Source organism: Pituophis catenifer, unplaced genomic scaffold (assembly GCF_029215685.1).
Source record: "Pituophis catenifer annectens isolate HBS135680 unplaced genomic scaffold, rPitCat1.0.hap2 SCAF_2, whole genome shotgun sequence".
NCBI lineage: Eukaryota > Metazoa > Chordata > Lepidosauria > Squamata > Colubridae > Pituophis > Pituophis catenifer.
This window is the reverse complement of record NW_027256882.1, coordinates 282,015,901-282,042,149: the sequence shown is the minus strand read 5'-3', so window position 1 is coordinate 282,042,149 and position 26,249 is coordinate 282,015,901. Positions and strand designations below refer to the sequence as shown.

At 45.4% G+C, this 26,249-nt stretch overlaps 2 protein-coding genes across 4 annotated transcripts in view; one reads left to right on the top strand and one right to left on the bottom strand.

Moving 5' to 3' along the window:
- The window catches only part of MBD2 (methyl-CpG binding domain protein 2), a 77,360-nt gene extending 65,200 nt beyond the window's left edge, over window positions 1-12,160 (bottom strand). Inside the window, exon 1 of one of the 2 annotated variants that reach the window (XM_070938932.1) lies at window positions 11,561-12,160. In XM_070938932.1, the coding sequence (XP_070795033.1) occupies window positions 11,561-11,676 (116 nt within the window). In that variant the 5' untranslated portion in view covers window positions 11,677-12,160. The remainder of the gene's footprint in view (window positions 1-11,560) is intronic. The other variant, XM_070938931.1, reaches the window with a different exon arrangement.
- Window positions 12,161-15,567: 3,407 nt separating this feature from the next.
- Window positions 15,568-26,249, top strand: part of POLI (DNA polymerase iota) — a 30,105-nt gene continuing 19,423 nt past the window's right edge. For both annotated transcript variants that reach the window (XM_070935986.1, XM_070935985.1), the window contains exons 1-3: window positions 15,568-15,706; window positions 17,862-17,987; window positions 20,247-20,411. In XM_070935986.1, coding sequence (XP_070792087.1) covers window positions 15,598-15,706; window positions 17,862-17,987; window positions 20,247-20,411 — 400 coding nt within the window. In that variant the 5' untranslated portion in view covers window positions 15,568-15,597. The remainder of the gene's footprint in view (window positions 15,707-17,861; window positions 17,988-20,246; window positions 20,412-26,249) is intronic.

The following is a 26,249-nucleotide window of genomic DNA, read 5'->3' as shown; positions in this document are numbered from 1 at the left end:
ATTCAGGAAAAAGGGTCAGTGGGGATTTTTCTGCATACTCTTGGGACGTAACTGAGAAATGGAAAACAAGGAGGGTAAGAAGAGAAGCTTGCTCAGTGATAAACAAGGTGCCCCCTCCCCCACAAAGCCTTTAGTCAACTTGTATAGGAAGTCCTCGACTTACGACCACAACTGAGCCTCCACTACTAAGCAAGGCAGTCGTTGAATAAGCCGTGCCACAGTTTACGGCTTATTTTGCTACAGTTAAGTAAATCACTGCAGTTGTTAAGTGAATTGTGTGGTCGTTAAATAAATCTGGCTCTCCCCCCCCCCCCCATTGATTTTGCTTGTGGGAAGCCAGCTGGGAAGTTTACAAAAAGTGATTAGATCAGTGATGGCTAACCTTTTTGCCATCGCGTGTCAAAAGTGGGGGGAGTGCGGGGGGGGTTGCTTGACCCATAATTCTATGCGCCCGTCCCCCGCACATGCGTGTGCGACCCCACCCCCCGCGTTCTCCCACTTTTGGCATGCAAAAGGCCCTTTTCCACTCTCCCCAGGCTCCAGAGCCTTTCTAGGAAGCTGGAGAGGGCAAAAATGGCCTTTCCCATTCCCTTGGAGGCACTCTGGAGGCCAGAAACAGCCTTTTTCCTGACTTCCGGTGGGCCCAAAAACCCCGAAAATCAGCCAGCTGGCATGTGCATGCACGCCGGAGCTGAGCTCGCATACCCACCGATAAGGCTCTGCATGCCACCTGTGGCACACATACCATAGGTTCGCCTTCATGGGATTAGATGATCCCAGGACAGGGCAACTGCCCTAAATACATTCCAGTTGCTAAGCGCCTGAATTTCAATCGCATGACCATGGGGACGCTGCGACGGTCGTTATGTGTGAAACCTGCCACTTTTTCAGCTCCGTTGTAACTTCAAATGGTCACCAAAGAATAGTTGTAAGTTAAAGATTAGCTGTAGCTCAAAAGCAAGAATACCATTGCCTTCTCCATGCCCATCCACAAGATTTTCATTCTTCAATTTTGGGAGTGAAGAAAAAAATATGGCCCACTGAGCAAAAAGGGTGAAAAATAAAGCTAAAGAACATCTCAACCCTAACCCTATGAGAAACTGTAAATTATGCCTTCGCATTGGTGGAAATATATATTTAAAAAAATGGAAACCTGGAGGGAAAGACCAGGCTGACGTTATACAGGCCTACACAAGAATATTCCCTAGCTCCGACTTTTTCGTTTTTACCACTTTGATTAAAGAAAAGAACGTAGGTACTTTTGTTTCCACATGGAGACAGGCTTCTGAACTTCGTGCCTGATGTGGAAAAGAATGAAACTCTGACTTTGGGTTTTACCAATTAAACTGATAGATCTTTATAGAAATGGCTGGTTCATATTATTATGGAAAAGCAAAAAGTTGTGATTTGATGTTAATGCCTTATTTTACTGTAAGAGAAAAAGTTGAAAGTCAATGCTTTTTTTCCCCTTATTTTTCTACAGTTCTCTTTCCTTTACCCCCTACCCCACTGCTTTTCTATTTACTTTGTATTTTCTATTTTACAGTAGTGTTCAAAATTGTGGAAATCTTTTGGGAAAAGTGTATTTTTGAGGTTTGATGGCTAATAACACCACTTTTTTTTTTTTTTTTTTTTGAGTTTCAAGATATTCCACTGCTGGAATGGCCTGGGAATAGCCAAGACCTTAACCCTATTGAAAATCTATGGAGCCGACTAAAGAAACTTGTTAGTCAGAAGCGACCCAGCAATAAAACCCAGTTAATAGAAGCAATCATTCAATCTTGGTTTCACATGATAACAGCTGCAGAACTAAAAGACTTGGTTCACTCCATGGGAAGATGTTGTAAGGTTGTAATTCATGCTAAAGGTTACCCAACTATTAACTGACATGGTGATAATTTTTGTATATCTCATTTTTTCTACGTGTTTCACTTTTCTTCTTTCTACTGTAAGTTCTATTTTCTGGCTGATGATAACTGAATGGAGGGATTATGATCTCATACTGAGTGCTGGATGCTGAATGGGATACGTATGAGATGTGTTACATGCCTAGAACAGGGGTGTCCAATCTTGGAAACCTGAAGAGTTGTTGACTTCAACTCCCAGAATTCCCCAGGCAGTCATGGGGCCTGGAGAATTCTGGGAGTTGAAGTCCTTAAGACTTAAAGTTGCCAAAGTTGGAAACCCCTGGCCTACAATGAGCATTTTCTATATGGCAACTTTTCTATACTTTCTACCAATGGGACAACAGAAGGAAAACACATGTATTTTTTAGTTAGAAACCATCTCTCATGAACTACCTTGACAACAGAACCAGAACTGGAGAGAGTAACTTACGACCAGTCCTTCTACTTATGACCGTTGCAGCATTCCCATGGTCACATGATCAAAATTCAGGCCTAGTTGTAGTATTCCAGGGTCATGTGATTACCATTTGGAACCTCTCCAGTTGGCTTCCAACAAAATCAATGGGGGAGGCCGGATTTATTTAATGTGACTCACCTACAGTGCTTCGCTTAACAACTATGGCAAAAAAAGGGTTGTAAAATCACCTTGCTTAGCAATGGAAGTTTGGAACCCAATTATGGTCATACACTGAGGACTACCTGTAATAGTTTAACCTTCAGCTTATAGGAAAGCAATGCCAAGGAGCAGGTTCCCCAAGAAATGGTTGCCCCGCTACTGAAAACTTCCAGTAGGAGCAATTTCACCTGGGAAAACGTTTATTGGAGATTCGCAATCATCCAGGTCATGGTTGTCCCAAAGGTGCTTTTTCAAAAGGCAACTGGACTTTCTTAACCTGAGAACAATTTAACCTGGGAACCAATTACAGGCGATCCTTGACTTATAACATTTCATTTTGTGACCGTTCGAAGTTACAACGGCACTGAAAAAAGTGACTTATGACTATTTTTCTTATGGTCACTTATGACCATTAAAGCATCTCCATCAAAGGTGCTATTCAGCAGGTTATGACAGATTCTGGAGAATCGGTAGCAGAAATTTTGAGAAGTTTGGAAAACCCGTAAATACCATCTCTGGCTGGCCCCAGAGTGGGGTGGGAATGGGGATTTTGCAGTATCCTTCCCCTGGAGTGGGGTGGGAATGGAGATTTTGCAATATCCTTCCTCTAGGAGTGGGGAGGGAATGGGGATTTTGCAGTATCCTTCCCCTGGAGTGGGATGGGAATGGAGATTTTGCAGTATCCTTCCTCCTGGAGGGGAGGGAATGGGGATTTTGCAGTATCCTTCCCCCAGGAATGGGGAGGGAATGGAGATTTTGCAATATCCTTCTCCTAGGAGTGGGGAGGAAATAGGGATTTTGCAGTATCCTTCCCCTGCCACGCCCACCAAGCCACACCAAGCCCACCAAGCCACGCCCACAGAACCGGTAGTAAAAAAATTTGAATTCCACCACTGATCTCCATGGTCACGTGATTTGCATTCAGATGCTTGACAACTGGTTTCTATTTACGACGGTTGCAGAGTCCCGGGGTCATGTGATCATCTTTTACAAACTTCTGACAAGCAAAGTCAGAAAGTCAAAGTCAATGGGGAAGCCAGGTTCGCTTAACAACCGGGTTACTAATTTAACAACTGTGGTGATTCACGTAACAAACGTAGCAAGAAAAGTCGCAAAATGGGGTCAAACACACTTAACAAATTTCTCACATAGCAACGTAAATTCTGGGCTCAATTGTGATTGTAAGTTGAGGACTACCTGTAACTTCACATACCGTAGCAACCAGTTTGCCCAGCAATGGAAATGTGAGCGCGCACATCCACGCATGTGTGCAGTATCACCAAACATGGCAATTCGCTCACACGCGCCGTCCACACATGCATGGGACATCAAACAACAACAAATTTGCTCTCGTGCACCATCCACACATGTGTGCGGTGTCAAAAACACAGCAATATAGGACGGGATTGTGCCCGGGCAGATGGGTGGGCCCACCTACAGGTCGCCACTACCGATTCGCTCGAACCGGTCTGAACCGGCTGAATACCACTTCTGCCTGTAAACCATTTCTTCTAGTGAAATTTGTCTTGTCTTTGGAAACAGACAAGTACACATTTCTCCTCCTTTATATTTGGGGAGCAAGGCTATTTCACACCTAGCCTGAACTTCTCTAGACTTAACCCCAATTTCTCCAACCTCCAAGGATTCCTCCCCATTTTTGCTGCCCCCTCCTGAGAATAGTCTGATTTCTTTATACCCTTCTTGAATAGCAACATCTACAGGTTGTCATCAACTTACAACAGTTCGTTTAGTGACCATTCGAAGTTACAACCGCACTAAAAAAGTGACTTACGACCGTTTTTCACACTTATGACCATTCCAGCATCCCTCTGGTGACGTGAACAAAATTCAGATGCTTGGTGACTGACTCATATTTATGACAGTTTGCAATGTCCCGGGGTCCTATGATCATCATTTGTGACCTTCTAAGTCAATGGGAAAGTCAGATTCACTTAACAACCATGTTATTAACTTAACAATTGCAGTGATCCGCTTAACAATTGTGGCGAGACAGGTCGTAAAATGAGGCAAAACTCACTTAACTAACGTCTTGCTTAGCAACAGAAATTTTGAGCTCAATCGTGGTCGTAAGTCGAGGATTACCTGTATTAGAAAGTTCCCGGTCCCATTTTTTTTTTTTTTTAAATTTGATTTATATGCTGCCCTTCTCCGGAGACTCAGGGCGGCTTACAATGTGCTCAGCAATTTATTTATTTTCAGCAGTTACAATAACAATCTTAGTCCTTAATCCATTCCTGCTGTCTCTCAACAATGAGCAGCACCTGACAGATTTTTGTCTGTGCTCAGAAACTAAGCAGACTTGGATCTGGTCAGTAGCTTTCCCAGGAAGTCACCAGAGAATTCCAGGGCTGGAAATTCAACAGGAATGTTGAAAACCATCCCAGAAGGAAACAGTGACACACAGCACTTGTTCCGTTGCCAAGAAAACTCCATCACTGAGTTCATGCAATCTCCAGGAGTCCAGCTCAACTCAAGGAACTCTTTGCCTTTAATTCTTGCTAGTCGTGGAATCCTGGCACCGATCCAATCTAGGTTCAGAATCCTCCCACATTGTTGGAAGACGGCCGGGAAAGTGGTGAGGGTGGGGGGGAGGAAATAAACTGACTCAGAGAGAAGGCCTCGCAACCTACAGGCTACCTAGAGAGTTTGGGGCAGAAGGAAAATTTGAACTTTAATCCTTTGTGATTCATAATTAATAAGAGAGACCTAAACTTGCCTAACTAAAATAATGTTTTATACTTCTGTAGAAATATCTCGAGGGTTGCAAAGTAATGAGGCCATTTTTTTTTTCCAAAGTGACCACATGGAGAAGATCTCATCTGCGGGCTTGGTAGTGGCAAAATAGTCTTGTTTGATTAAGAAAAAGATGATAATTGCAACCCTTGGTCGACTTTTTAGTGAAAACAGGGGTGGGGGGGAAGTGAACTTTGATCGACAAGTTTGATGAATATGAGGAAAGAGGAAAACCATCACATAATCTTAGAGAGAGTATAAAATAGGAATGTATTTATAACTGCTGTGAAGATTGGAAGAAACAAAATACACTCTAAAACCCACATGTTCTCAAAAGTCTAAATAAATATGCCCACTGGGTTTAAAATAGCTTAGGCCCGGGGTACTTGCAGGACCATCTCCTGCCGCTCTCCCTTCGTCCCGTGCGCTCTCACAGAGTGGGCCTCCTCAGGGTGCCGTCGGCCAAACAATGTCGGCTGACGGCCCCCAGGAGGAGAGCGTTCTCTGTGGGAGCCCCGGCCCTCTGGATTGCCCACCGAGCTCAGGACAGCCCCCGACCTCCTTTCCTTCCGTCGCGAGCTGACGACGTGACTCTTCCGTCAACTCAACTGATCCGTTGGGTGTACACTGTTATAATTTTAAACTGTTTTAATTGGGGTGTTGATTTTAATTTTATCTTGTTGTGATTTGTCTTGGAAATTGTCATTTTGTAAGCCGCCTTGAGTCCCTCAGGAGAAAGGCAGCATATAAATCGCAAAAATAAATAAATAAATAAATAAATAAATAAATAAATAAATAAATAAATAAATAAATAAATAAATAACCCCACAGGATTTCTGCTGTAAACTTGAAACAGAGGTTTAAAAAATGGATGTTTTTAAAACACGGACCCTTCGTGGAAGCTCTATAATATTTGTGTTTCACACAGTAGTATAGAAAGCAGCTCTGTCCAAAATAGCATGGAATTCTGCATGAAAACCAAAATAGAAAATTGCTCTTGCTTTGAACCCTAATTCTCAAAGACTGGATTTAAACACCCCTGCTTAACCATAGTTGACATAATCATGGATTAGTGAATAAACTAGTAATAAAACAATGTTAAACAGGGTCAAACCATATTAGTAGACCATGTACTACATTAATAATAAAGGGCTAATTTTACTTTATTTTCACTTTACTTTTACTTTAATTTTAGGGACACGGTGGCTCAGTGGCTAAGACACTGAGCTTGTCGATCGAAAGATCGGTAGTTCAGCGGTTCGAATCCCTAGGGCCGCGTAATGGGGTGAGCTCCTGTTACTTGTCCCAGCTTCTGCCAACCTAGCAGTTCGAAAGCACGTAAAAAATGGAAGTAGAAAAATAGGGACCACCTTTGGTGGGAAGGTAACAGTGTTCAGTGCACCTTTGGTGTTTAGTCATGCCAGCCACATGACCACGGAGACGTTTTTGGACAGCGCTGGCTCTTCAGCTTTGAAACGGAGATGAGCACCACCTCCTAGAGTCGGGAACGACTAGCACATATGTGCGAGGAGAACCTTTACCTTTACCTTAATTTTACTTTTTACAGTTGCAAATGGCTAAGATGTGGCCATTTGTAAAACCGCCTTATCTCTAATAAGCTAAGAAATTCTTTGAGCCTTTTTCGTCCTGGTGCTTCAACTGTAGACCTTTGAGTCTGAATCTGTCCCTTGACCCAAAACTTTTAAGTCTCTTGTCTGACTTTCCCAGTTTTTTTAAAAAGATGACTTTCATTCTAGAGATGCAATGAGTTAAATCCTCACCCTATTTCATTTGCTTTTGGGGTGTTTTTGTCTAGGTTGTTCCTTAAAATGTTTCTGATTAAGATAAGAATTATCTTAAGAATTAATTAAGGCCTGGAAGGATTTCATTACTAGAATGGCAGGTAAATGCCACAAATCCAATCCAATTTAGTAATAAGCAGATGGATAAATAAAATTGATCATAAATGTTAACTGATGTAAGGTGGATTATTAATGGGAGAGGAAGAGAAATGGCTGCAGCGTGCAATAGTTTCTGAACATTCAAAGTGAGGTGCATGAATGATGCTCTAAGTCAGGGGTGTCAAACTCGTTTTCATTGAGGGCCGCATCAGGGTTGTGGGGGGCATGACCTCGGGGGGGGGGCATGGCCAAGGTGTCACTCGTGTTGGGCACCTGTGGTGACCCGAGCTCTCTGCCAGCGAAAACAGAGCTACAGAGGCCCTCCCAACCTCCATTTTTGCTGGCAGAAGCATCACAGGCCAATCCTTCAATGTTTCCAGGGCGGCCTCAATGGGCCAGATATAAGCACCCCATGGGCCGGATCTGTCCCACAAGCCTTGAGTTTGACATCCGTGCTCTAAGTCACACACATGTAAATAGGCCAGAAAATCTGTGCATAGCATGCATCTTTCCTTTTAAACCATGGCTCTCCAACCTTTTTAGCTTGCCTGGGCTGCACTGAGTGAAGAGAAATTTTTTCGGGCCACATGTAAAATATATAATATAGTTCATGTATACAAACCACATAATAATGTTAAACATTTATTTTCTTGGGGGTGGCACATTACTGGCTGTCCAGGGCTGCTTGCAGCCTGTGGGATGCGGGTTGGACACGCCTGCTTTTAAACCGTTCCGAACTACTTTTAAGTTTCCGTTTCCCCCAACTTTAAAACGGAAAGTTAAATTCAGTGCCATGCTGGGGAAACTCGAAATGACAAACGGACGTTACAAATCCATCTTTCCTTCGGTACTACAAAGATGCCCACCTCCAGTTAATATGCCAAGGGTGCTGGTTTCGCAAAAGAGAAGGAGGGAATATTTTGCTGGAACAAGGTAACATCTGTACAGGTTTGGCTCCCCAGGTGCAGAAGCTGCAGGGTGCGCGGCCTGCCAGCCACAGGAAAGGCAGGTGCTACAACCTCAGTGTGCAGTGCGCATGCAACAGGACAGATAAAGAGGTCTGTGGCTGTCACACCTGCCTTCCTGCCTTCCACCCCCCAAACGCCCCCCCCAGTTACAGTTTTGTAAGTGTATCCTCAACAGAGTTCACAGTTTCTTTGTTTTTCTCTGTTTACAAAAGACACAGGTGCAAAATCCAATGAAAGCTTGGTATATTAAGAAACACACTAAACGATGTATCTCAAATGATCACAGGAAAGCCCAACAACTTGAATTAACTTATATCACATCTCTGCCACTAAATTCACTCTCCAGATAAGGGACTTTCTTTCTGTGTTGCATTTTAAATACACACTCACACACCCAAATAAACACAGCTGCATAGAAAGAGAAAAAACAAGGAGCAGTAAGTTGCAAGTAGAGAAGGAAAGCTATTTAGCTATTTCTTTTCCAGCTATTCCTTCAAGTAAATATTGTTTGCAAGAAATGTCCCATAAGGAAAGGAAAGGAAAGGAGAGGAGAGGGGAGGGGAGGGGAGGGGAGGGGAGGGGAGGGGAGGGAAGGGAAGGGAAGGGAAGGGAAGGGAAGGGAAGGGAAGGGAAGGAGATGTTGGGTTTTGAGAGACAGGAGTAAAATAAGATTTAATTAAGTATTCCACCAACCCACCCCCCAAAAAAGTGCTTCTTTGTATCCAACTGAGCACCCAGTTTCTTTTTATTTATTTTATTGATTTAAATATTATGGAATATTGAGGGAAATTTATGTCAATCTGTGGTAGAAAAAATCAGGAAACGTCTGATAGAACCTAACACATTTTAGTAAAAGGCTGAAGTTCACAAAAGCTTAGACCCTTTAATAAAACCTGTTCATCAGAAAAAATGCTGCTAGACTCTTTTAGAAAATTATTTCAGACTTTCAAGAATTCGCTTCTCAATGGTAAAGGCTGGGGGCAAAGCTGGCTGGGGAATTCTGGGTGTTGAAGTCCACACCTCTTCAAGTTGCCAAGTTTGATAAAGGATTTGTAACCACCTCATTGAAGTGTTAACTCACAGTTCGTAAGCTATTAGTAAAGACACAACGCACAGCAATGCCACTAAGTCTCAGCCACAGTAACAGGTGAGGATGGAGCTGTTTTCCCGTTGCAAAGTGAAAGGGAAAATACCAAGTTGAAAATCAAAGTTGAAAAAAAAATCATATGTCAAGGTGTACTTCTGCTGTGCTTTCCAGCAAATAATAAAAATGGAGGAACACCCACCCTTGGATTCCAGCCCACGAGAGCGAAGAGTGGAATCATGGGAATATTATTATAGGATTCCCTTCAAGCAGAAACAAGAATGCCAAGTTGCTTTGGTTAGCCAAACCTGCAGTGGAGGGTTTTTTTTTTTTCTTTCCTTTTTTTCTTTTTTGGAATGTACCATCCCAAAATTGGGGAGTGTCAGTTCAAACCTCAAGAGTGGCACACCAGGCTGATGGAGGAAAGAAACCACATGTTACTACCTCCTTTTAGTATAAATCTGGGTTCCAGGAGGACACTTCCCTCATTTTACTGAAGTAATCCACTGAATTGTAAACTAACCGAACAGGCTGAGTTTGCACAGCTTGCTAAGCCAGCAACCAACAGTGAAACCAACGAAGCATGGCAAGCTGTTAGGCTTTAACTGTCTTGCTTAGGCTTGGGTGGGTGAGGGCAGAGTTTTCATACGGGTCACCAAGCAGTCGTCAAGGCTTATGTTCCAGTAAAAAACTCCCACTATCCCCCACCCCCCCAACACACACAGAGCCAGCACCCTGCACATTGCCAGGGGAAAGAGGCCGAGTGAACGGACAGGAGGACACGAGCAAGACAGGAGTCTCCCCGTGGCCTCTCTCTCCTAGCCCCACCTAGGAGAGCCACATGTCCTGGACTTCACTCCACAAACATTGCCAAGTTCACCTTATCAGGCGCAAACAGCTCAGTTTTTCACAGGGAAAAAAGTTGCTGTTTTTCACAGTGGGCTTCTCGGAGCTATCAATGGATCCATCCAAATAAACAGAGAAACTCCCCTTCCCAACCTCGCCCCCCCCCCACTCCCGCAGTTAGCCAGGCTGAGCTATTAACTCAGGGGATATGGTACAAACACATGGCCTCAGACATCAGGAACCAAGCTGAAAGAAATGAAATTGAAAGCACCTTCTTCCTGAGCTGCCAAAAGTTTCTCTCGCTGGATTAAAAATGTTCAAAACGTGCAGTTCGCCCAAGCAGCCAAGCGGCTTGGAAAATCCAACCTAATGCATCCGAAGAGCACCAGGCTGAGGATGGAGGCTTAATCCTTGCCCCCCCCCATTCCCTCGTACCAGCTTTTAAAATCCAGGTTCCTATACTTGGCAAGCAGAACAGCAGCCCAGAAGTTTCATCCCGCCTCTGTAGGATTTTGGGGGGGGGGGAAGGGGGGAGGCTATCCTGCCACTCGGAGTTTGAAGAGGAAAGTTGGGCTATCAAGAGTCAGAAGTTTAGAAACTGTAGAGGCCACCTGTGGCCTGATCTAATGCAGAGCCCGGCTAAATCTGTCAGATGGCCATTGCCCGGAGGCAGAGAAAGGAGTTTATTTGCCCCCCCAAGGCAAGAAGATGAAACTTCAAGGAAGAGTGGATTGGAGGGGTGGGTGGGTGGGATGAAGGGAAAGGAGTGGTACCCGAGGGGAGCGGAGGATGCGGAGGAAAGGTGAAATCAATCCAAAGGGGTTGGGAAAGGAGGGACCGATCTACTTCACCGCTCTCCGCAGCGCGAAAAAGTTTGAAGTTCGAAAATGAGGAATGTCAAAAAAAAAAAAAAAAAAAAAAAACCGTCCAGCTTTCCCGAAAAGTTTACGACCGCTAAACTTCCTACTCTCCTCACCGATTCCCACGTGTCTGAAAAAGTGTTTTTTTTTTCCCCCTCAGACGCGTGGGGGGACGAAACCGCTTCTTCCCGCGTTCAAAAAAATAAAATAAAATAAAATAAAATAAAATAAAATAAAATAAAATAAAATAAAATAAAGCACCGCCTCAAAAAGTTGGACCACTCCGGGAACGGCCTCCCCCCCCCCACCACCACCACTCCCTCTCTTGACATGCTCAGAGGCACGGCGGCCGCTTCTCGCCTGGCAAAAAGCGAGAACCGGAGCGTTACGAAACCTCCTCCGGGGTTACGCCCTGACTCAACCCTGGCAGCTCGAGCTTTCCTACGCGGGCGGGGAGGCCAGGTCCCCCGGGGGGGGGAAGGGGAGGGGGGGAGGCGGGCTCCGGCTTTTCCCAAGCCGACCTCCGGGTCCCTTCTTCGCCATCCCCCCCCCCACCGCTCCCCCGAGACACATCCCAAGCTTCTCTCCCCCCCACACACACACATACACCCCAAGCCGGCTCACCTGAAGTAGTAGACATCGCTCTTGCCGGCGCTCAGCCCCGATTTGCGGATGACCTCCTCCTTCTTCCACCCGGGAGGCAACGCCGGACAGTCCACTCTCTTGCCCCGTTTTTCCATCTGGGAGCCTCGGCGGTGCCCCTCGGCCGGAGACGCCGGAGGAGTCGAAGCCGGAGAAAGTGGGGCGCTCCCCAAGCGAGGCCTGCTGCCGGCCAGCTCACCGGCCCCTTCGGCAGGGGCGGAGGGGAGAAGAGGTCGGCGGCGGGGCGCGCTCCTTCTAGCCGGGCAGCGGCGGCGGAGGCGGCGGCGGTTCCAGTGCCCAGCCGGGGCCGCCTCCTTCTCGGCGTCCGCTGCTGCTGCTGCTTCTGCCGCCGTCGAGCCCTCTCGGCCAGTGCCGGGAGGAAGAGTCGGGGCTGCGCGCGCAGGGCTTCGCTTCGGCCAGGTGGCGGCGGCGGCGGAGCAAAAGAAGGAGGCGGCGGCGGCGGCGACAGCGGCGGCTGCTGCTGCTGCTGCTGCTGCTTCCGTAACTGAGCCTCGGAATCCGTGTCATCGGCGCTCGGAACCTCGGGGTCATAGAGCCCGCGCGGCACAGCCAAGGGAGGGAGGAGAGTGGGAAGGATGACGGCGCGCCAGCCAGCCAGCCAGCCAGCGAGCCGCCGCGCCCACGCCCGCCCCAGCCACGGTCCCAGCCTCGGCCTCGGCCAGGCAGGCAGGCAGGCATTCCCGGCTTCCTAAGACCGCCCCTTTCCCTCGATCCCGCCCCGCTTCAGTCCCTCGGAGAGGCGCCGGGCGATGCTGCCCGCTTGCCTCCAAGCCGACGCCTTCCTTGGGGAGGGTTTCAAAGGACGGTTTGCGCGCCTTGGGTGGAGAGAAGCGGGGGGAGACGCTGCCTTTACGCGCCTTCGAAATGGCTGGGCGGAAATCCTGGAATTCCCTTTCGTGTGTGTGTGTGTGTGTGTGTGTGTATGTCGGGGATTGAGCATTTAAGATCTGTCATCGGAAAAGAAAGGCAGGAAGCGTGCCCGGGACCATGTGCAGAGTTCTTTTCTCCTTAAGAGTCCCCGGGACGCTTAGCAATCGATGTCTTTTTTTTTTTTTTTTGGAAATGACAACAAAACGATGTGGAGTCGTAACTTTTTAATCCGGATTTTTGAGCCCCGTGCGGAGTAGCTCTTTCTTTCACGGCCAATAAAAAACCGATAGATTTCCCGTATCTAAACTTAAGAGGAAACTTTCCAGCAGAGCTGCTGAGAGTGGGGATTCCCCCCCCCCGCCACTTCCCCCGGGGTACAACCTCTGAGGCTAAGAATCGGGGAGAAAGAACGGAGTTGCGATTGGCAAGGTGATCTCTGACCACGTGCAGAGTACTCGCCCCAGATCATCCCCCGCCCCCGCCCCACCTAACGTGCAAAACTGGATCTAATGGGTGCAACGGGAAGTCCTGAAGAGCAGTAATATTCAGGAGTCCAGATTTATACAGTAGAAACGAAACACCGCGTGGGTGGGCCCAATCCACCGAATTTTAGCCCGGAGCTGCCACGCAGGACCTTAAAGGCGCGGGGAGAACCTAGAAGCGTTACCAGCTTCCTATGGGGAAAGTCTCTGGGCATGAAAATTGCTCTCGGTTCCTTCAGCAGCCGCCGCAGCGAGAGATGAGGGGGGGTCATTTGAGGGCATCGCGAGCTCTTTTGCTGGTGGCATAGGCGCGGGAAGCGAGAAAAACTATTGGGCATTCATAGGTTCGTGGAAATGATGACGGATCCCCCCCTCTCTCCGCCCCACATCCACTCTCTTCGCGGATTTTTCAAAAAAACTAGATAAAAAGGCCTGTAGAAATTACAGAAGTCCGTCTCCTGGCACTTGAATGGCACTGAATGCTTCTAAGTGGCTCAAACTGAGCTTTTAAAGGAGGTTAAGAGGTCGAAGGCCACTTAAAAGAAAGAGAAGCGATCGGTGAAGTTAACGTGGACTTTTCAAAAAAAAAAAAGCGCTTGCTCGGCAAACTTTTCCCTAACTTGGCCGCCTCTGATGTGTATTTGGCTCCAGTGAAAAATCAAAACGCCACCCCGGAGAAGTTGGCTGCACAGGCTGCTATATTATACAGTAGCTTAACGTCGGGGGGGGGGGTTTAAGACCCACCTGTTGGATTTCACCTGTTTAGTCAGGGAAGAGCTTTATTAAGTTGTCCTACGAATCCAGTTCCTTGATCACGTCGAATTCCGGAATATTGTACAACCCAGAAAATGTCCCAAAGGTTCTTTTTCCAAAAGGCAACTCGACTTCTTGTGAGATTTTTTTTTTCTTTGAAAACGTTTCGCTTCTCCTCCTTAGAAGCTTTGATACGTTTTCAAAGGGGAAAAAAAAATCAAGAAATTCCAGTTGCCTTTTGGGGGAAAAAAAAAACCTTTGGGACAACCATGATCTGGGATGATTGGGAATTTCCACAGACAACTGAGAAAAATGGATTAGTTAATTTAAGAACATGGTTTATTAAACTGGTTGTGTGAACACACCGTCACACGGATTACAATTACTTTAGCCCTAACGTGCTGTTCGGACCCAAAGCATAAAGTTAACTTCTGGTTCATCGTGTCCTCCAAACTCAAAAACATCCTTCAGTGAACTTGGCGAGGTCCCTACAATAGGCTCACCCCATGATTTAACACGAATAAACTACATTGGCTGGATATATAGACATCACATAGGTTACGTTTTGCGTTGAGGTGCGGGGCGAACCCAAATCCTGAAATTCCCACTCACGTTCGTTTGTTTGTTTTTTTAAAAAAATAAATCTGTGTTGGCTTTTTCTACTCCAAAGGGTACAATTTTGTTCTTCTTGTTTCTATTTCCGAAAAGAAAGTGTTACTAAAGTCTCGGACTACTGTTCAACTTTCAATTTTCGTTGCGAAACGGATATTTCCTAATATTAGAAAGCAAGTGGGATTCTCCCTCTTTTTGGGGTGGGTGAGTGGAATTAATGGCTTTTATTCACCCACGGTATATTCTAAATAGCGCACCAACGAGCCATTTAGGGACCCTGCCTCTCTCGGGTGGCCTTTTCAGACGTGGATATTATCTCTTGTTAAAGAGATGGCTTTAATCCCTTTCACTTCCTTAGAAAACCGAATTTAACTCAACCGAAGCGTCTAAAGCAGAGGTCTTCAAACTTGGCAACTTTAAGACTTGTGGACTTCAACTCCCAGAATCCTCCAGCCAGCATAGTTGACCAGAGGTCTTCAAACGATGCTGGCTGGAGAATTCTAGGAGTTGAAGTCCACAAGTCTTAAAGTTGCCAAGTTGCCAACTCCCAGAATCCTCCAGCCAGCATCGTTTGAAGACCTCTGGTCAACTATGCTGGCTGGAGGATTCTGGGAGTTGAAGTCCACAAGTCTTAAAGTTGCCAAGTTTGAAGACTTCTGGTCTAAAGACTTTCGTTTTGCGCTTCAAGCCTTTTGCAGGGAAGCACATGACTCTGTTTCTGGGACAGTCTCTGAACCCGCAACTAATCCTTAAAAGGCTGAGTTCGCACAACCACTGTGCTAAACCGATCCTGGCTAGTTTCCTTGGTTGAAGGTGAACGCGCCGAGAAAAGCGACTCGCCGGCTTAAAAGAAAAAAGTCTAAGGGTCTAAAAGCAGAGGTCTTCAAACTTGGCCGCTTTAAAGACTTGTGGACTTCAACTCCCAGAATCCTCCAGCCAGCATAGTTGACCAGAGGTCTTCAAACGATGCTGGCTGGAGAATTCTGGGAGTTGAAGTCCACAAGTCTTTAAAGCGGCCAAGTTTGAAGACCTCTGGGTCTAAAACAAGGCTGGCTGGCCGGCCGAGCAAGACGTGACCGGCCCCCGCATTCTCATTGGTGCGCGCGCGGAGAGAGAGAACAGAAAGATGATTGGACGGCTTGCTCTTAAAACTCCTCCTTCCAGGCTGGGCATCCTGAGTTGGGGCTCCGGACGGGGCTCCGGACGGGAGGCGGAGCGCTTTGGCTGGCCTTGCCTTGCCTTGCCCTGCCCTGAGCCGCCGCTGCGCAAACGCCGCGCGAAATGGAGGACTCGGAAGGCGAAGGGGAGGAGACTGAGGCCGAGTGGCTCTTGCCGGGACCCAGCAGCGGACTCCAGAGAGATCCTCCTGGGGCCGTAGAAGGAGTCTCGTGTAAAGTCCTAGGAAATCTTCCATCCACCGCCCTTCCGAGGGATCTAGGCAACCTCGGTCCTGCGGACTGGGAGTGGGGCAGGGCGTATACTCCGCGAGAAAGCACGGGAGCTAAAATGGGGGTGGGGGTTGTTGTTAGTTGCGAAGTTAGTAACAGTAACAGAGTTGGAAGGGACCTTAGAGGTCATCTAGTCCAACCCCCTGCTCACGTAGGAGACCTGTACTAAGGATTCGAACCACCGGACTGCTGATCTTTCTGATTGACAAGCTCAGTGTCTTAGCCACTGAGCCACCTAGTCAGTTTTGTCCGACCCATCGCAACCTCATGGACAACTTTCCTCCAGGTCTTCCTGTCCTCTACCATCCCCTGGAGAACATTTAAGCTCACACCGACTGCTTCAGTGACTCCATCCAGCCACCTCATTCTCTGTCATCCTTTTCTTCTTCTGCCCTCAATCTTTCCCAGCATTAGGCTCTTCTCCAGTGAGTCCTTCCTTCTCATTAGGTGGCCAAAGGATTTGAGTTTCATTTTCAGGACCTAACCTTCTAAAGAGCAGTCAGGGTTGACCTCCTCTAGGACTGACTTGTTTGATCGCCTTGCAGTCCAAGGGACTCGCAGGAGTCTTCTCCAGCACCATAGTTCAAAGGCCTCAATTCTTTGGCACTCAGCCTTTCTTATGGTCCAACTTTCACAGCCAGACATTGCAACTGGGAAAATCATAGCCTTGACTATACACACTTTTGTTTGTCTGCTTTTTAGTATGCTGTCTAGATTTGCCATAGCTTTCCTTCCCAGGAACAAGCGTCTTTTAATTTCTTGACTGCGGTGATCTTGGAACCCAGGAAAATAAAATCTGTCACTATCTCCATTTCTTCCCCCATCTATTTTCCAGGAATTGAGAGGGCCAGATGCCACGATCTTAGTTTTCTTAATGTTGAGTTTCAAGCCAACTTTTGGGGTTAGGGGTACGATCAGAATAAGTACATATATATCACTATATATACAGTATATTATATATAGTGCTCATTCTTAAAGGCCACATTCACATGACGTACTGGGCCCCTAATCTAGCCAGCTTTTCACCTAGTATTGTTATGTGAATCCAGCCCAAGTAGTTTATGGGTTCAGTGTGAAGTGGAAAGTCAGAATAAATATATGAAGATAATCTTGTCTTTGTGCCTCCCAATTTTGTAGTTGATATCAGTAGTGCATTGGAGCTGATGGAAGATTTTCCTTTTGTAAAAAAAAGGGGGGGGTTTCAGGAGGCATCTTCAAAGTCAGAGTTAGGAAAAGGACATTGATAAGAGTTCCCTGCTTGCCCAAATGGGAAACAAACCAGGATGCTTTGCAAAAAAGGGTTTAGTTTTGGCCTGGATAGGGAGACTAACTTTACTGGAATTTACTTCCTGGAACCTTTACTTCCTGGAATTTTGCCCTCTCCTTCTGGGAAAGAGCAGGAGAGATCCTAAGTGTTGTTTTTACTAATGTGTGATTGACATTTAATCAGTTTTCGGTGTCCATTCAACACTTCGAAGCAGACACTAGTGGCTGTGGCTATGTTTGCACAGTAACCTTGGCCAAAATGTGGTTGCCTTCGTTGTAATTCCTTGTGCTATGGAAATTCAGAGATTGAAATTATTCTACAGGCTGCAGCCTGCACCTCCATGGAAAGGAGTAATATTTCCCTCCAGATGCAAAAAGTCTTTGCATCTGTTTTTATTCACAGAGCTTGTTGAACCAGACTGGTTTGGTCCAGAAACCCAGTTGCTGGGATCAGTTCGCATTGAACAATATTTTACAACTGGGCCACGGACCAGCCAACTCTATTTGCAAGCTTGCATATGAGATAGGAAGACCCTTAGGATGGTTGATGCAGATAGAAAGAAAATGCTGTATGAACTGTGGAGTGATGTTTTAAATGGAAAACTCTTTATCAATAGACGTTAAAGCAATGTTTGGATTTTATTTAACCAATAATGCATTACTGTTAGAAAACGACAGGTGATTAAAGCAGTCCAAAATTCAGCATCCTGGTTTGAAAGGCCCAAAACAGAAGTGATGGTGGCTATGCTGAGTGATGCATTAAGGAGGCTGGAGACCACAGAAGTAATATGAAACAGATTTTTTTTTTCTAAATGTCAAATTTGTTTGCAGGTTATCGTGGCCAAGCTGTGCCAAAAGGAAATGCTTGGAAACGAATCATTGTGCATCTGGACTTGGACTGTTTTTATGCCCAGGTAGAAATGATCTGCGATCCTGAATTAAGAAGCAAACCTTTAGGTAATTTGAGAATTTTGGTGGGGACTGCTATCCCATAGGATATGTTAAAGGGTCTCTATGCCTGAACTCCTTCTAAGGAAACAAGCAATATATACCGTATTTTTTGGCCTATAAGACGCACTCCCCCCCCCCAAAAAAACAGTGGGTAGAAATGTCTGTGCGTCTAATAGTCCAAATATGGGGCCATTTTTGGCCTCCCAAATCCTCTACACGTCCTGTTTTTGCTCTCTCCGGCCCCCAGAAGCACTCTGCAAAAACGGACTATTTGGGAGGCCAAAAACAGACCCATTTTTGGCCTGCAAAGTGCTTCTGGGGGCCGAGGAGGACAAAACCGGGACGCCTGAAGGGTTCAGGAGGCCAAAACGGGCCTGTTTTTGGCCTGCAAAGTGCTTCTGGGGGCCGGGGAGGGCGAAAATCAACCCAACCAGATGCTTCAAACCAATTCGAAGAGGGGGGGAGGCCATTTTCAGTCTGATTCAGAAAAGGGGTTCAGTTCTGAAATTCAATCAAAATGAAACTCTGTGTGTTTTCAATTTCAGTCATATTATGGACAGCTATCAGAGCCGGATTGCCCACTTCAGTGTGGGACTGCTTCTGAACAGGGAAAATAGTCTGTTTCAGGCTTGAAATGATACAAATGTTTTCTATCCCCACGATTTGAGAGCCAGGTTGAGTGGCATGGTGGCCTAATGGTGAAAACACCCACCTCCCACTCGGAAGGTTGAGAGCTCAATCCTAGATAGTGGCAGATGTTTCCCTCCCAGGGTGCAAAGAGAAAATATCTGCTGCGAACTCCCATGTAGACATCAGGAAGGGCATCCGGCCAGTAAATACTCAGCTCCATCCAGTCCCCTGGACTCTACCCCAAATCAATTTCAGGGTCATAAAAAGGGAATTTTTTAAAAGGTTGGTATAGCAGTTAAGGCATTAGAGTAGGAGGGCAACTCTACTTTAGCTCAGGAAATCACACCTCAGCTCTAGTAAGATTATGACAAACCACTTGTGAAAACGTTGCAAGAAAATTTAACGAGCTTGTTGGGAATGAAGACTGACTCAAAGGCAAATAGATACACTCCAATAGACCTATTAGCAGCAGTCCGTTTACACAAGCTAAGTAGTGTAACATGAGGTTTCTTTTATTTAGAAGTGCTTAGTTAGAAGGCTAAATGTACGCGCTGCCTGCAAGGTACAATAGTTGTTTAGAAATTTTTTATACCCTAAATACCTGCAGTTATTCTCGCTGCATAAACAGTGATCTCCTAGAACACGGGTGTCAAACTCAAGGTGTGCAGGCCAGTTCCAGCCTGCAGGTGCTTAGATCTGGCCCTAACCTTAACCCTAACCCTAACCCTGGAAATAGGGAAGGACCAGCCCACAGTGTCTTTGCCAGTGAAAAAGGAGCTCCCTTCCGGGTTACATTTTTGCTGGCAGAGGGCTGCACGAGGATCCCGCCCCCCAGCCTTGCCAGGCCACCACAGGTGCCCCCAACATGAGGGATGTTGAGCTGGCCATGCCCACCCTGGCCACGCCCACCCCCAAGGTCAAACAACCCTGATGCGGCCCTCAATGAAATCGAGTTTGACACCCCTGTCCTAGAACTTCTTAACTGTACTAATCAGCATTTGGCCAGGGCAAAGTCTTTGTTTATGTATTCGTTCATCCTTTGACACAGAAATGGGAAACAGAAAACAGAATAACAGAGTTGGAAGGGACCTTGGAGGTCTTCTAGTCCAACCCCCTGCCTAGGCAGGAAACCCTACACCACTTCAGACAAATGGTTATCCAACATCTTCTTAAAAACTTCCAGTGTTGGAGCATTCACAACTTCTGGAGACAAATTGTTCCACTGATTAATTGTTCTCACTGTCAGGAAATTTCTCCTTAGTTCTAAGTTGTTTCTCTCCTTGATTAGTTTCCTCCCATTGCTTCTTGTCTTGCCGTCAGGTGCTTTGGAGAATAGCTTGACTCCCTTTTCTTTGTGGCAGCCTCTGAGATATTGGAACTGGAATTGGAATATTGGAAAATTGGACTCTCAATGGTATATGTGACAGGATCTAATATGAGAGAGATGAAGTTGGCTAGGCAGCCCTGCATGTATCCAGAAATCCGCTCCATTGAAAAGATAGAATTGTAGCCGAGAGTAAATTTACACAAAGTTGCATTGCAAAGCTTTGGAAATAAGAGCTCCATTGTAAAAACTGTTGAAAGGTATTTGGCACGAAGCCACCTATTATTCTTAACTGCTGTGTTTGTTCCCAGGTGTGCAGCAGAAATACCTGGTGGTCACCTGCAATTATGAAGCCAGGAATCTTGGTGTGAAAAAACTCATGGGGGTGAAAGAAGCGAAAGAAAAATGTCCGGATCTGGTGCTAGTTAATGGAGAGGATCTGACTAAATACAGGGAATTCTCTTACAGGGTCACAGGTACTGCTTTGATTTGATCCCTTTAACACTGGAAAAATGTTTCCTTGGGTTTAGAATAGAATAGAATTCTTTATTGGCCAAGTGTGATTGGACACACAAGGAATTTGTCTTGGTTCATTTGGTTGCAATATGCCCTCTCTGCCTAGAGACTATAAGTAGTCCTTGATTTACAACCACAATTGGGACCAGAAACTCAGTCGCTAAGTGATGTGGTTCTTAAGTGAGTCATCACCCAACCATGCGTGATTTTATAAACTTTAGTGGCATGGTTATTAAAGCGAATCCTACTTGGAAACTAGACTTTGTGATTGAGGTGGATGGGAAAAAAAGGAAACTTTGATTTTGGGTTTTACCAATTAGATAGATTTGTTGTTATAGAAATGGCTACTTTAAACTATTGTATAAAAGTAAAAACTAAAGTAAAAAGTTGAGGTTTGATGTTAATGCCTTATTCTACTGCACCAAAGGGAGTCGGAAGTCAATGCCTTTTCTTTCTTTCTTTCCCCCCTTCTTTTCCACACTCAGGAGCCTGAGTGGCGTAGGAGGCTAATGTCTCCTACTAAGGCAGCATTTAACATTCAGCTGCCTGTAATTACTGCGAGTTCAATTCTCACCAGGCTCAAGGTCAACTCAGCCTTCCATCCTTTCTAAGGTGGATAAAATGAGGACCCGGTTTGTGGGGGCAATAAGCTGACTTTGTATAAAATATACAAAAGTATGAAGGCTATTGCTTAACACATTGTAAGCCGCCCTGAGTCTCCGGAGAAGGGCGGCATATAAAAATAAATAAATAAATAAAAAACTTTTCTCCTCCCTATTTTTCCTACTATTTGCTTTTGTATTTTTTGTATGTTTTAACATAAACTAATAAAAATTGTTAAATTAATCAAATCCGCCTTTGCCTACTAACTTTGCTTGTCAGAAGCCAGCTGGGAAAGGCACATATGACAATCACTGGACTCCAGGATACTGCAACTATTGTAAATACACACCAGTTGCCAAACACACAACTTTGCAATCACATGACCTCGGGGATGCTGCAATGGTCATAAGTGTGAGGATTGGTCATAAGTCAGGTTTTTTTAGTGCCACTGTAACCTCAAACTATCACTAATGGTTGTAAACCAAGGACTACCTGTCTTCCTACATCCTTCCTTATTTTAATCCTACCTAATGCTAACTCATAAAGCATGATTTATAAGCCACAATGGCTAGGACGGTAGACATCCCATATTAAATCCAAACCAAAAAAAAAACCCCATGCTGTGGTTTAACGTATTTGAATCTAGCCATTAAGGATGTAAACGTGAATTATCACTTAACAAATCGTGCCAATCCAGCCAAGTTTAGTTTATTCATATCATGGTTTGGCAAACACATGTGAATCCAGTCCACGGTAACCAAATCTTGTGCCTTCAAACATTTGTGTCAAATTTCTAGCAAGTTGGATGTCGCCATTCATGAGAGGTTTATCAAGAAAGAAGTGGGTATGGAAAGACTGAAGGAATTCCCCTTTCCGCTCCCACTTTATCAGTTTATTTATTTATTTATTTATTGATTTATTACATGTATTTATATGCCGCCATTCTCCCGAAGGACTCAGGGCAGCGAACACAAGTTAAGAAACAAGTACAATAAAATCATAATTTAATCCAAATAATTAATTAGTACTAAATAATAAAGCCCGGAATCAGTCTCAGCCTATTTGTTTGAAAAGCCAAGTCTTCAAGTCCCGACGGAAGGAGCAGAGATCAGGAGCCGTCCAGAGCTCAGTAGGTAATAGTCGATAATTAATATTGTTTCCTAGTATGATTTGATTGCTTATTTGTACCCTATGACTATCATTAAGTGTTGTACCTTATGATTCTTGATGAATGTATCTTTTATGTACACTGAGAGCGTATGCACCAAAGACACATTCCTGTGTGTCCAATCACACTTGGCCAATAAACAATTCTAGTCTAGTCTAGTCTAATCTAATCTAATCTATTGTTACTCTTTGTGTAATCAAGCCAGGAGACCGTAGTTGAGGATTTTCCTGAAGGAATTTACTGTGTAGGAATGATGTCATAGAAGTGTGTTCTGAAGTATTGTTCCTTAGGTTCAACTCGGTTTCTCAACAAGGGGTCAACATCTGTTCAGAGCGAAGTAGCTAACTTTGTAGGCATATTTCCTACCTTGTTTGTATTGATTTCAACAGTGCTTGTTCCTTTTAAACCAGGGGTGTCAAACACAAGGCCCGTGGGCCGGATCCACCCCGTGATGTGGTCGGATCCGGCCCACAGAGCCATCCTGGAAAATGTAAGGGGCCGGACTGCGTTGGTTCAGCCCAATCTACCCAATGCAAAGAGGAAACATGCCAGCAGTTTGGGGAGTGGCATCAAGCTGGCCATGCCCACCCAGTCGGCCATGCCCAGTGAGTGGCATCAAGCTGGCCACGCCCACCCAGTTGACCACCTCCCCCACCCCCCCGACGTCAACCAGAGCCCTGATACGGCCCTCAATGAAATGGAGTTTAACACCCGTTTTATACCCAGGATGGAAGCCCCAAATGAAATTTGCTTAAATCAGAAATCAGCTTCCATTTTGGGATTCTAACTAAAGTGATTTTTGTCAGGAAAAGGCCCCAGAGATGTAAACTGAGGAAAGAGGCATTGGGCCATCTCACAGTGGCCTTTATTTGGGGCCAAAATCTCTCTCAAGCATCTCAACAATTTTGAACGTTCATTGTGTATCTATATGTATAGAGGGAGGGAGAGCATGAGACAAAGATGAAAATCGTCTCTCCACCTTCCCAAAGTAAAAAAATGAAATTGAGGATGACTCAACAAGAGGTTAAACATTACAGAATTGTAAAACATGGTAAACTTGTACAGTCAGAGAGAAAATGGATCTCATTGGGCTTATCAAATGTTTGCTGAAATGCATCTTTAAAATAAAATAAAGCTGAAGGAAGAGATTTCTAAAGCAAATCTCTGTAGGTGAAAAGTTCTGTATTCACCATCAGACAGGAAATTGACTAAAATTAAAAAGGCTAGTAGACACTCTCAACCAAGTTACACAACTGGTTATGTTTAACTTATCCATAATTTGATCAACTCAGTTTTTTGGATTTGCACCACACAGGTAGTCTTCTACTTATGACGTCAAAGTTTCTGTTGCTAAGAGACATTTGTTAAGTGCATTTTGCCCCATTGTATGGCCTCTCTTGCCACAGTTGTTAAGTGAATCTGGCTTCCCCATTGATTTTGCTTGTCAGAAAGTTGCAAAAGGCGATCACATGACACCAGGACACCTCAACTGTCATAAATCCGAGTCAGTTGCCAAGTGTCTGAATTTTGATCATGTGACCATGGGGATGCTGCAATGGTCATAAGTGTGAAAAACAGTCACAAGTCACTTTTTTTCAGTGCCATTGTAATTTTGAATGGTCACTAAACAAATTGTTGTAAGTCAAGGACTACCTGTATACTGAAATATAAACTAACCATTCAAATTTTATAAAACCATGCTGGATTAAAATGTGTCTCTCTAGTTTGTGGGCCATGTTTTTTGGTGTGTATGTGATTAAGGATAGATCTATCTACAGGTATGTGGCTACTAAGAGCTGACAACAACCTGATGGCACGTAATCAATATTTTGTAAACCAAGTCATTGTGTTATGCCATAAACTAAGTTTTTTGACTCACAAGAGCTAGATTCACACCTCAGGCTAACCTAGAAGCCTGTCTGTCAAGTTTCGATGTCGTCTCAATTAAAATTGCATTTCCAAACAAATAGTCTTTGATGAAATCTTTCATTTATTAAGCACGACAATCTGTCCCCAATTATGTCGAAGCCAACACTGACTTCCTGACCCAAACCTTCCCTTTCCTTTCCCCAATTCTCTGCGTCTCATTGGCCACCTTCCAAATCACTCTCCCCATATCTACTACTTCAGCTCCCAGGAATGTCCCCCCTCCCAACCCATCTCCCAGGGGATATTATCTTCAGGGAAAATAAGTAGGTGAAAAGTCAAGCGTCCTCTTGCCAGCTGCCCCCTCTTCTCCTCCTTATGTCAGCACTGGAACGAATGTAGTTTGAAGTGCTGACACAGTCACTGATTTGAAAATATACATAGTGTCTTTTTAGGTAGAGATGTTCTATGCATATTATACATTAATAAAGTTATGAGCTATGACAGGGGGGTCAAACTCAAATTTCATTGAGGGCCGCATCAGGGCTGCGGTTGATCTTGGGGGACAGGGCAGGCATGGCCGACAGTGGGTGTGACCAACTGAGTGGGCACAGCCACCTTGACATCACTCACTGGGCATGGCCGACTAGATGGGCATGGCCAACTGGATGGGCATGGCCAGCTTGACACCACTCCACAAACTGCTGACATTTTTCCTCTTCGCATTGGGTAGACTGGGCCGAAGCGACGCTGGCCCAATGTTTCCTCTTCGCATTGGGTAAACCAGGCCGAAGCCACGCTGGCCCAATGTTTCCTCTTCGCATTGGGTAAACCGGGCGAAAACCACACTGGCCTGATGTTTCCTCTTCGCATTGGGTAGACCGGGCCAAAGCCACGCTGGCCCAATGTTTCCTCTTCGCATTGGGTAAACCAGGCCGAAGCCACACTGGCCCAATGTTTCCTCTTCGCATTGGGTAAACCAGGCCGAAGCCACGCTGGCCCAATGTTTCCTCTTCGCATTGGGTAGACCGGGCTGAAGCGATGCAGACCAGCCCCTTACATTTTCCAGGACAGTCCCACAGGCCAGATTCAACCACATCACGGGGTGGATGTGGCCCGCAGGCCTTGTGTTTGACACCCCTGAGCTATGACCTCTTCTGAATGGGGGCAAGACTTTCGTTCAGATCTCCTGAAATTGTCCCAGAACAAGACTGTAGTCTTCAGAAAGCATCTCTTAAGTTATGCTCCAGGATGTCCCTATGAAGTTGGTCGATATCTCATATGATTAGATCTATAGAGTTTGACCTCCCAGGCACTAGGGATTCATCGGATTGTATCTTTATGGGTGAACCATGTTAACACTCATTAACTACTGTTAAACCTAATGCAATCACATTTAAATGAAAAATTGCTGAACATCAGATCTGAGCAATCATCTCTGCATCTCTGCATCTTTTTCTGTAGATCTGCGCAAGGAAGACCTTGTGCATTGATTTGCCTCAATGGGATGCTAGGAGGGTTCCAGTTCTTAAAAGGTCAGCATCTCATGCAGTGTTTCCAATAGATGCCTCTAGCTCAGGGATCTCCAACCTTAACAACTTTAAGCCTGGCGGACTTCAACTCCCAGAATCCTGGGAGTTGAAGTCCGCCAGGCTTAAAGTTGCCAAGGTTGGAGACCCCTGCTCTAGCAAGCATCTAAACATCTTTTGGCTCCTGAATATTGGACAAGCCCTGAATTCAAACAAACCAATATAAAACATTTCCATTTTTTTTAAAAAAGTAGATGGGAAGGGTTAGTTTGCAAAATTCCATTCAAGACTGGCTTCCCACAAGCTTATTATTGTAGCACTAATGCTACAACCCCTCCAAAGTTTTGCAAGGCCCACCTTTTAATGTCTAGAAGAGTGTGGTATTAAACCATACTAAGATGATCCTGTAGTCTCTACCAGAGGTGAAATCCAGCAGGTTCTGACAAGTTCTGGAGAACCGGTAGTGGAAATTTTGAGCAGTTCAGAGAACCGGTAGCAGAAATTTTGAGTAGTTTGGAGAACCGGCAAATACCACCTCTGGCTGGCCACCAGAGTGGGGTGGGAATGGAGATTTTGCAGTATCCATCCCCTGCCACGCCCACCAAGCCATGCCCACCAAGCAACCCCCCCGC